The sequence below is a fragment of the Schistocerca serialis genome, chromosome 5 (assembly GCF_023864345.2).
Source record: "Schistocerca serialis cubense isolate TAMUIC-IGC-003099 chromosome 5, iqSchSeri2.2, whole genome shotgun sequence".
NCBI lineage: Eukaryota > Metazoa > Arthropoda > Insecta > Orthoptera > Acrididae > Schistocerca > Schistocerca serialis.
In genome coordinates this window covers 523,858,172-523,870,332 of record NC_064642.1, presented here as the reverse complement: position 1 = coordinate 523,870,332, position 12,161 = coordinate 523,858,172, and the positions used below count along the sequence as shown (strand labels likewise).

Here is a 12,161-nt window from a genome sequence, read left to right as displayed (position 1 = left end):
TTAGCGTCAACTGCCACCTGCCCCACCATACAGCAATCTTTTCTAAATCGCTTTGCAACTGATGCTGGTCTTCGGATGACCTTACTAGACGGTAAATTACAGCATCATCTGCGAACAACCTAAGAGAACTGCTCAGATTGTCACTCAGGTCATTTATATAGATCAGGAACAGCAGAGGTCCCAGGACGCTGATATCAGGACCTGATATCACTTCAGTTTTACTCGATGATTTGCCATCTATTACAACGAACTGCGACATTCCTGACAGGAAATCACGAATCCAGTCGCACAAATGAGACGATACCCCATAGGCCCGCAGCTTGATTAGAAGTCGCTTGTGAGGAACGGTGTCAAAAGCTTTCCGGAAATGTAGAAATACAGTAAAAACGGGATGTCAAATGAGATATGGCGCGACACGAGCCACGCGCGGCTCAGACGTCAAGGTGAGATCAGTTTGTAGCCTATCCCAGATGTTATTAAAATTGTAAATTGAACAAGCTGTGACGGAAATCGAGGAGAGATTTGGAGATCGAGAATTAAAGTTGCCACCGGGCTTAATTTTGTCGCTGGAGGGCGAACACAACAGAAGTATTCTTTGTTTCCATAGTGGAAGACTGTGGAATGTTGGTAATGGCTAGAGCTGTCACTCCCAGTCCGCCGTGGGCTGACTTGTTGCGGAATGGGCTGTGTGCTGGCGGGCGGCTGCCGAGACGCGAGACGCCGTCCGGCGCGCGGCCTGTGTTTACAAACACTGCGTCCCAGCAGGCGCGCCCGTCGCGTCGCCCCCTCCTGTCTTAACCCGGCAGCGCTCGCGCCGTCTGCAGTGGCGTAGCGCCGCGGCGCGGATTTCCCCACCTCGCCTTGCCCAATCCCAGCCCGGGAAATAAATCCGGCTGTTTTATGCTAACATTAGAGCCGACACGTTTCCTCAAAGAAGAGGCTTTTATAATAACTCTTTCCGCTAATGTTCGCGCTTGTTGTGCTCTTCAGTCCCAAAGCTGTTTCGATGCAACGTTTCACGCCAGTCTGTGTTGTGCAAGACTCTCCATATCTGCATCACTACTGCAAACTACATCCAGTTCAACCTGATTACTGTAGAAGAATATAATAATTCCAATCCCAAAGAAAGCAGGCGTTGACAGATGTGAAAATTACCTAACTACCAGTTTAATAAGTCACGGCTGCAAAATACTAACGCGAATTCTTTACAGACGAATGGAAAAACTGGTAGAAGCTGACCTCGGGGAAGATCAGTTTGGATTCCGTAGAAATATTGGAACACGTGAGGCAAAACTGACCCTGCGACTTATTTTAGAAGCTAGATTAAGAAAAGGCAAACCTACGTTTCTAGCATTTGTAGGCTTAGAGAAAGCTTTTGACAATGTTGACTGGAATACTCTTTTTCAAGTTCTGAAGGTGGCATGGATAAAATACAGGGAGCGAAAGGCTATTTACAATTTGTACAGAAACCAGATGGCAGTTGTAAGAGTCGAGGGACATGAAAGGGAAGCAGTGGTTGGGAAGGAAGTGAGGCGGGGTTGTAGCCTCTCCCCGATGTTGTTCAATCTGTATATTGAGCGAGGAGTAAAGGAAACAAAAGAAAAATTCGGAGTAGGTATTAAAATCCATGGAGAAGAAATAAAAACTTTGAGGTTCGCCGTTGACATTGTAATTCTGTCAGAGACAGCAAAGGATTTGGAAGAGCAGTTGAACGGAATGGACGGTGTCTCGAAAGGAGGATATAAGATGACATCAACAAAAGCAAAACGAGGATAATGGAATGTAGTCGCATTAAGTCGGGTGATGGTGGGGGAATTAGATTATGAAATGAGGCGCTTAAAGTAGTAAAGGAGTTTTGCTATTTGGGGAGCAAAATAACTGATGATGCTCGAAGTAGACAGGATATCAAATGTAGACTTACAATGGCAAGGAAAGCGTTTCTGAAGAAGAGAAATTTGTTAACATTGAGTATAGATTTAAGTGTCTGGAAGTCGTTTCTGAAAGTATTTGTATGGCGTGTAGCCATGTATGGAAGTGAAACATGGACGATAAATAGTTTGCACAAGAAGAGAATAGAAGCTTTCGAAATGTGGTGCTACAGAAGAATGCTGAAGATTAGATGGGTAGATCACATAACTAACGAGGAGGTATTGAATAGGATTGGGGAGAAGAGGAGTTTGTGGCATAACTTGACTAGAAGAAGGGATCGGTTGGTAGGACATGTTCTGAGGCATCAAGGGATCACCAGTTTAGTATTTGAGGGAAGTATGGAGGGTAAAAATCGGAGAGGGAGACCAAGAGATGAATACACTAAGCAGTTTCAGAAGGATGTAGGCTGCAGTACGTACTGGGAGATGAAGAAGCTTGCACAGGATAGAGTAGCATGGAGAGCTGCATCAAACCAGCCTCAGGACTGAAGACCACAACAACAACAACAACAACTGTAGTCAAGCACTGGTCTCAGTCTACAATTTTTATGCGCCCCCTCCCCCTCCTTCACACACACAACACACACACACACACACACACACACACACACTTTCCTCATCGCCAAACGGACGATTCCTTGCTGCCTCAGAATCTTTCGCATTAGTTGGGCCCTTAGTTTTGTCTAGCTGCGCCGTAAATTTGTTTTCTCCCCATTACGAGTCAGCGGTTCTTCATTAGTTATCCGATCGACATATTTCTTAACCATTCTTCTGTAACAGCACATTTAGAAAAACATCTGTTTTGTTCTGGTCCGAACTGTTTATAATCTACGATTCTCTTCCCCATGAGTCTACACTCCAGACGAATACCTTCAGAATATTCTATTGCCGGTCTGTATTTGGCATGTTCTCTACATCAGCCATCATCAGTTATTTTACACCCGAGTAGGAAATCTCATTTTATGGTGTGTTATTATCTAAAATAATACCCTCGTCATCGCCTTACGTAATGAAACTACGGTCTATTCGGAAAATAAGGAACGATAGGTCGCGAAATGGAAACCAGCGAAAATCAGAACTGTTTTATTTGCAGTAGTTAGCTACAACTTTCAGCTACTTACCTCTATAGGCGCCGATCCGACTTAGACGTTTGTTGTAGCGTTGTACCAACTTTCCAATACCCTCGTTATAGAAGGCAGCCGTCAGTGCTTTCCGCCAATTTTGTACGCTGGCCTACAGCTCGTTGTCTGTGCCAGAATTTTGTCTTCATAGCCAGCGGTTAAAGTGAGCAGAGATGATACTCAGAGGGAGACAATTACGGGCTGTATTGTGGGTAATCAAACATTTCCAACTGAAAACGATGTAGGAGCATCTTCATTGCCCCTGCAGAGTTCGGCTGAGAATTGTCTTGAAGAAGAAATCGCACAACAGTTATGTAATGTTGGCTGCATAGGTGCAGGCGAAATTTCTCATCAGGCCCTCGTACTTGGCGGGAGACACTATTGTTCTAGGTTTCTCTATGTGCTCTCTGTGTGCTCAGAACTAAAAAGAACGACGTGGTGCGATCGTCAGGCATACTAGAGACACTGTCCAACACACCTGTGGAAAACTTCATCGAATTTTCACTGTGGCTTTCATTTCACGATCGATCGTTCCTTACTTTCCGAATAACCCTCGTACTTTCCATTAACTTTGTTTCACTTTTCTTGATACTCATACTCTAGGTTCTTTTCGAGAAACTATACATTCCGTTCATGTGCTTTCCCATAAGCCCATTGCCGGCTCCGAGAAAACAGCAGTGTCAACAGGAAAGCTCAGAAATTTAATTTTCTCACTCTGAACTAAAATTTATTTTGAAATTCCTCCCCAATTTCTTCCACAACTTGTTCATGTTATAGATTTAATAACACCGCAGACCCTGTTTCCTCGACTGTTGCTTCCCTCTCATAATGGCAGTCTCGCTCCGTGCAAGCTGTAGATTTTATCCTTGCTAAATTCAGAAATTCAAAAAGTGTTTTGCTGTCAGCAATGTCAAACGTTTTCTCCAAGTCTGCGAAAAAAATTGCGCCCGCTTTCATCAGCATCTTGTCTGTTTCAAATCTGCCCACTCCTTTGCGATTCTCCTCAGCGTTGTGGATGACGAGTAACATGCTGGTCTAATGGTAACCTCCACTGAGATTGTCGTTTCATTTGAAAATGTGGGTAGCGTCTTCTGATATCTATGATTCTGCTCTTGGCTTTTCTTATTTTCGTATCCTCCTGTTCTCCTCTTTTATTGTCGTTAGGATGAGCGACGTTGTAAATTATCGTCCGAATATTACGTCTCCTTTCTGTAATTATCATTTCAATATGTACCCTTCTGAATTCCAGCATTACCGATGGAAGGCGCCACGAACTAGTAAGTCATTTTCTGACAGGTGTGCGGATATTTTTGATCAGATAGTGTAAATAGACATATGTAGAATGAAATAGATTATTTACACAGGGTGAGTCGCGTAAGACTTTAAGTTCCAGGCAGCAGGTTAAAGGCACGAATACATATATAGGAACCACAAAAGAACGGTCCCGCATAATTACAGACCAATATGCTTAAATTCGACCTGCTGCAAAATTCATAAGCAAGTTTGGTTTGTGGGTCGTTCAGCTGCGGGATCGGGGATCGTACCCGAGACCCCGTTATCTAGAGACAGCAACGCTAACCAATTTTTTTATTTTTTTTTTTAAATCTCATTTTGTTGGATATTGTTCGTTGCATTTGTTCGAGGCGGAACGTCATCTGCCAGCGTGTGTGCCAACATTCGGAGATGGTGGTGTTATGGTGTGGTCTGGGATTTTATATCCGCCCGGGGACTGGATGTCTGTGTTGTCCTCATCATTTGATCATCATTTGGAGAAGTGGCGAGAGTGGACCGTGAAAAGATTGGGAATTTCTATAGGCGCTGATAACCGCGCCCGTGACGCTTGTTCAAGTTCATCGTTCTTCCACTCTTCAATCGTCCAATGTTTACGCTCTTACAGAAGGCAAGGCCTCGCCATTTATCAGCATCATGTGTGGCTTATGAGCAGCCGCTCGACCATGAAATCCTAGTTTTCTCGCCGGCCACGGTGGCCGAGCGGTTCTAGGCGCTTCAGTCCGAAACCGCGCAACTGCTACGGTCGCAGGTTCGAATCCTGCCTCGGGCATGGATGTGTGTGATGTCCTTAGGTTAGTTAGGTTTAATTAGTTCTACGTTCTAGAGGACTGATGACCTCAGATGTTAAGCCCAATAGTGCTCAGAACCATTTGAACCTAGTTTTCGCACCTCCCTGTCAGTCAACATACGAGGTCGGCCTGTACGCTTTTGTGGTTTTCGTGTCCCTTCACGTTTCCACTTCACTATCACATCGGAAACAGTGGACCTAGGGATGTTTAGCAGCGTGCAAATCTTTCGTAAAGACGTATGACGTAAGTGAAACCCAATCACCTGACCACGTTAGAAGTCCGTGAGTTCCGAGGTGCGCCCTTTTGTGGACTGGCAAGACAGCCAATCCACTGGGACGGGAGGCCGAAGGGCACGCGTTTAAGCTCACGCAGGATGGCGTGAGGTCTGGAACAGGAAAAGGTCTTTATAGTAGCAAATGCACAAAGGCACGCTGCAAGGTAATGCCTCCGAATTCTGTATGTGAAAACTCTTAAAGCTTTTAAAATGAAATAGAAGTTACAGGTATTCTATACACGTATTCTTAATGTCTACATATGTATAGCCTTCTGTCGCCTAAGGGCTCCGAATAAGGGCATAAAACATGGCGGTGTGTAACGCAACAATGTTGGTGCATAGGAAACACCGTGTTGTAATGGAGTTTCAAATTCGAAGAGTTTTTGCACACGTGGAGCACTCTCTCCGTCACCATAACAATACCAGACCACACGAGCGCTGCGACATCTGCAACGATCCAAAGCCTTAGGTTCACTGGCATCAGTCATCCTCCGTACAGTCCTGACTTGGCCCCATCCGATTTTCATCTGTTTCAAAAACTTAAAGAACACCTCTGAGAACTGGGCTTTGATAGTGACGAAGTAGTGCATTCAGAGGCCCCGTCAACGATGTTCAAATAGCTCAAATGGCTCTGAGCACTATGGGACTTAACATCTGAGGTCGTCAGTCACCTAGAACTTAGAACCACTTAAACCTAACTAACCTAAGGACATCACACACATCCATGCCCGAGGCAGGATTCGAACCTGCGACCGTAGCAGTCACGCGGTTCCGGACTGAAGGGCCTAGAACTGCTGGGGCACCGCGGCCAGCGTCAACAGTGTCAAACGTTCTACAGTGATGGTATCAACAAACTGGTCTCTTCACGGTAAATGATAACAATCAAACAGTTGCAGGACAAAGATTTATCTAAATCCTTGACCACGGTTTCGGTTTTCACAGGCGAAGTACTGATGCTGTGCTGTGTTCGCATCGACCCTCATAATTATGTTGTATAAATGGAGATGATGTTTTAACTACTGACGACGCCTTTGGCACGATTGTTTAATGTATCTCCACTGCAGGATGTGATTTTAGTGTATTTTACTTTTGATGAAGGTATATTTAGATATACCGAAACCGTGATCAAGGATGACTATGCTGCAATATAAGTATTCAGAGATGCAGAATAAAGATGTAGAATGTTAATAGCGTTTGTTTTACTTAAAAGCGTTAAGAGTTTTCTGATAAAGAGTTCGGAGGCATTACTTTTCAGCACAACGGCTGTGATGTGAAAGGGGAACCCAGGGATAACAGCAACACCATTCACAGATAAAAAATTTTAACAGAAAATTTATTTGACAATTGATAAGCTTAATTTGATATAGCAACCTTAACTAATTGCATGTATTTATGATAATGAAATCCTAAGAAGGAGAATTTTTTTTCAGATATCACACAGTTTGAACGATATCAGAGATATTTAAATTAATGATCTCTTAAAAAATCCGAATGAATAAAAGTAAAAATAATGATCTCCTTAAAGAAGATAAAAATGTTCTAAATACATTGTATCACAAATAGCTTCAACAAATCCAAAGAAAATATTCAGAATAATGATATTTTAAGTAAGCTGTTTGGTTTGCATACCTAGCAGTTATTAAGGCCACCAACATCTTGAACTACCTGCAACTTCCAGACCGCGTCCCAAAACTTAAGTCTAACAAATACCGACTTCAAGAAAACGTCTTATTAAATTTATAACATCAAGAATACCAACGCAGGTAAGACCGTAAGACACTTCATTTCAGAAACAATAATTCTCAAGACGCACGACTGACTAAAACAGTAAAACCAACATTCAATAACTGGCTAGTAATAATTTACAGAAATTAATACGTGATTAAGTGAATTAAATGCACTTGCACTGAATGTAAGAAAGTACTGCTAACCAAACACTTAAATACAGTGTCGCTGCCAAGTGGCAAGCAAATCAAGCACGGCACTTTAACAGAAACCTTTAAACATACACTACTGGCGATTAAAATTGCTACACCACGAAGATGACGTGCTAGAGACGCGAAATTTAACCGACAGGAAGAAGATTGATATGCAAATGATTAGTTTTTCAGAGCATTCCAACAACTTTGGCACCGGTGGCGACACCTACAACGTGCTGACATGAGGAAAGTTTCCAACCGATTTCTCATACACAAACAGCAGTTGACCGGCGTTGCCTGGTGAAACGTTGTTGTGATGCCCCGCGTAAGGAGGAGAAATGCCTACCATCACGTTTCCGACTTTGAAAAAGATCGGATTGTAGCCTATCAAGATTGCGGTTTATCGTATCGCGACATTGCTGCTCGCGTTGGTCGAGATCCAGTGACAGTTAGCAGAATATGGAATCGGTAGGTTCAGGAGGGTAATACGGAACGTCCTGCTGGATCGCAACGGCCTTGTATCGCTAGCAGTCGAGATGACAGGCATCTTACCCGCATGGCTGTAACGGATCGTGCAGCCACGTCTCGATCCTTGAGTCAACAGATGGGGACGTTTGCAAAACAACAACCATCTGCACGAACAATTCGACGACGTTTGCAGCAGCATGGATGGTTCAAATGGCTCTGAGCACTATGGAACTTAACATTGGAGGTCATCAGTCCCCTAGAACTTAGAACTACTTAAACCTAACTAACCTAAGGACATCACACACATCCATGGCCGAGGCAGGATTCGAACCTGCGACCGTAGCGGTCGCGCGGCTCCAGACTGTAGCGCCTAGAACCGCTCGGCCACTGCGGCCGGCAGCAGCATGGACTATCAGCTCGGAGACCATGGCTGCGGTTACACTTGACACTGCATTACAGACAGGAGCGCCTGCGATGGTGTGCTCAATGACGAACCTGGGTGCACGAATGGCAAAACGTCATTTTTTCAGATGAATCCAGGTTCTGTTTACAGCATCATGATGGTCGCATCCGTGTTTCGCGACATCGCGGTGAACGCACATTGGAAGCGTGTATTCGTCATCGCCATACTGGCGTATCACCCGGCGTCATGGTATGGGGTGCCATTGGTTATACGTCTCGGTCACCTCTTGCTCGCATTGACGGCACTTTGAACAGTGGACGTTACATTTCATATGTGTACGACCCGTGGCGCTACCCTTCATTCGATTCCTGTGAAGCCCTACATATCAGCAGGATAATGCCCGACCGCATGTTGCAGGTCCTGTACGGGCCTTTCTGGACACAGAAAATGTTCGATTGCTGCCCTAGGCAGCACATTCTCCAAATCTCTCACCAATTGAAAACGTCTGGTCCATGCTGGCCGAGCAACTGGCTCGTCACAATACGCCAGTCACTACACTTGATGAACTGTGGTATCGTGTTGAAGCTGCATTGGCAGCTGTACCTGTACACGCCATCCAAGCTCTGTTTGACTCTATGCCTATGCGTATCAAGGCCGTTATTTCGGCCAGAGGTGGTTGTTCTGGGTACTGATTTCTCAGGATCTATGCACCCAAATTGGGTGGAAATGTAATCACATGTCAGTTCTAGTATAATATATTTGTCCATTTATCATCTACATTTCTTCTTGGTGTAGCAAGTTTAATGACCAGTAGTGTATTTTCTTAAAACTGCCGTCACGTACATAACTTAGTCGATAATAATCCAAGGCCAAGGCGCCAACCCGATCTCCCTTGTCACAGCAATATTAAAGATACGGTTACTGCATCGGGCAGTTTCCTTCCTCCATCAACGGATCGGCCCAGACCATTTGGACCACCAAAAACAACTTGAATTGCTTGCCCAATAACATGGTGGGCAAAGGCGACCAATTACAGTAGTGCACTAAAGCAGACGTTTTCAATCGCTGGAATTGGCTCCATCAGGCATCGCACAAACGAAAGGCAGTCGTAGCCGACAAGGCAGCAGCAAAATGGTTCAAATGGCTCTGAGCACTATGGGACTTAACTGCTGTGGTCATCAGTCCCCTAGAACTTAGAACTACTTAAACCTAACTAACCTAAGGACATCACACATATCCATGCCCGAGGCAGGATTCGAACCTGCGACCGTAGCGGTCGCGTGGTTCCGGACTGTAGCGTCTAGAATCGCTCGGCCACTCCGGCCGGCCAAGGCAGCAGCAGCCGACAGACTAAGGACCTGTCTCAAGACCCCGTGCGGGCCCACAACACTCCTCCAAACTTCCTCTCACGATCGCCGTGCGCACGCGTCTCCAAGTTATCGCCACAACCCAGACCTCTCTCGCCTAGTTTTTCTACTCGACCTGTCGGAATTCTCGCAAAGATTTTCTTGCCGAAGGAAGTCGTCCCATCGCCTTGAGCACCACGGGTCAGTCTCCATCTTTCCGATGCATCCTTTGCAGTTCCAGCGATGCCTTTAAAGTAGTTACCTCGGAGTGAGATTGGCCGCCTCGTTTGTTGCAGAGCCAGGCGATGCGCATCGTGCGAACCGTGGGGCAGGCCTTCGAGGTGTGCCACAAGCTGTCGGCTGCGGCGGGCAACGCGGCCGACGACGACGACCAGGACCTCGCGGGCACCGCGTCCACGGCGGCCATGGACGCGGCCGAGGCCACCACTGGAGTCACGGGGGTCGAGCGCAAAGGTAAAGGCAGGCGCCGCTTCTGTGTACCACGGCTGGCAGCTCCTATCTTAGATATTTTTTTGGTATTTTCTTTTTCAGTCATCAGTCTCCTGACTCGTTTGATACGGCCCGACACGAATTCCTCTCTGTACCAACCTCTTCATCTCAGAGTAGCACTTGCAACCTACTTCCTCAGTTACTCTGGATGTATCCCGATCTGTGTCTTCCTCCACAGTTTTTGCCCTCTACAGCTCCCTTCAGTACCATGGAACTCATTCGCTGATGTCTTCACAGATGTCGTATCATCCTGTCCCTTTTCCTTAACTGTGTTTTCCACACATTTCCTCTCCGATTCTGCACAGAACCTCCTCATTACTTACCCTACCAGTCAACCTAATTTTCAGCATTCCTCTGTAGCACCAAATCTCGAATGCTTGGATTCTGTTCTGTTTCGGTGTTCCTACAGTCCATGTTTCACTACCATACAATGCTGTTCTCCAAACGTACATTCTCAGAGATTTATTCCTCAAATTAAGGCCTATGTTTGATACTAGTAGACTTCTCTTGGCCAGGAATTCCCTTTTCTCCATTGCTAGTCTGCTTTTGACGTCCTCCTTGCTCCGACCATCATTGGTTATTTTGCTGCCTAGGTAGTAGAATTCCTTAACTTCATCTTTTTCGTGATCATCAGTTCTTATGTTAACTTTCTCGATGTTCTCATCCATGCTACTTCTCATAACTTTCGCCTTTCTTCGATTGACTCTCGATCCCTATTCTGTGCTCATTAGACTGTTCATTACACTTAACAGAGCCTGTAATTCTTCTTCGCTTTCCCCAAGGAAAGCATTCTCATCAGCAAATCTTATTATTGACATCCTTTCGCCTTGAATTTTAATGCTGCTCTTGAACCTTTCTTTCGTTTCCACGTTTCTATCATAGCTTCTTCGATGTGTAGACTGAGCAGCAGAGGTGAATGATTACATCTCTGTCTTACACCATTTTTTATCCGAGCACTTCGTTCTTGGTCTTCCTCTTGGCTCTTGTACATATTCTCCCCGTAGGTCTAGGTGTACAGACAACCAAACCAGCGTTTATAAGATTTTTAGATTTAAGAAGAAGCATTTGACATTGTTGCTTTGAACACAATCTGAGGCAGCGAATATAAAATACAGGGATCGAAACACCTACGTAAACAAGGCTGAATTTATAAGACTTGAGCGATATGACACGGTACCAGTGCTTGAGAAGGGAGCGAGAAGTATTGTATTCTGTCTTCTATCGCGCCCCGACACTAGTTCACTACCCCAAAATGGACTCGGAGTGACCTGCGTGGCGCAATCAGAACGTTAATAACAATGTCGGTGTACTCTCTGTTGATCCATCTTGGATACAGAACAGCGGCTGGTCAGACATTTACCGCAGAAAAATCGCAAACAGAGGTATATTTTCAGAAGTTGTTATCTCACTAAGACTTCCGGTTTCGGCATCTCGTTAATGCCATCTTCAGGCTCCTATACACATCATGTATAAAAAGTCAGATACATCGATGCATGCGTAACTGGAACCGTCAATATCCGGATTCCGTGAATCTTTTGTGGAGTGTGTACTTCGAAGACTTGACAACAACTGACAGATGTTGTCAAGTCTTCGATGTACACACGCCACAAAAAGGATGGTGTTGATTGATAGAAGATATACCGAAGCACCAAGGAAGAGTCAGTTCGCTGGTGAAAGATAGTATAGGCAATAAAACTTTTACCGGGAGACCAAGTATTGACTACAGTAATCAGATATAAACGCACGTAGGTTACAGTCGTTATGCAGAGCTGAAGATGCTTACACATGACAGGATAGCGTGGAGAACTGCATCAAACGATTCCTTGCAAGGAAAAAAGGAAGATTAAGGTTTAATTCCTGTCTACAATTAGGTCAATAAAGATGGCAGTCTCTGGACTGAGGACCAGAACAACAAGTACAACAAAGGACTCAGCAATTAAAGTTTCCTTCTTTTCTCGTTTGTGGCACCACACTACGTTGGCTCCATAAAGCGACGCCTACGGGCAACGCAGGTCGCGGCTCGTACGTCACAGCACGTGACACTGCAGGTCTTACGAGTACCAGCAGCCGCCTCCGGCGAGAGCGAGTGACTGTTTCAGGAGAGTTTAACA

General features: G+C 45.1%; 1 protein-coding gene across 1 annotated transcript in view; it reads left to right on the top strand.

Moving 5' to 3' along the window:
• Positions 1-12,161, top strand: part of LOC126482058 (carboxyl-terminal PDZ ligand of neuronal nitric oxide synthase protein) — a 948,220-nt gene that overhangs the window by 814,297 nt on the left and 121,762 nt on the right. Inside the window, exon 6 of the mRNA XM_050106034.1 lies at positions 9,837-10,014. Coding sequence (XP_049961991.1) covers positions 9,837-10,014 — 178 coding nt within the window. The remainder of the gene's footprint in view (positions 1-9,836; positions 10,015-12,161) is intronic.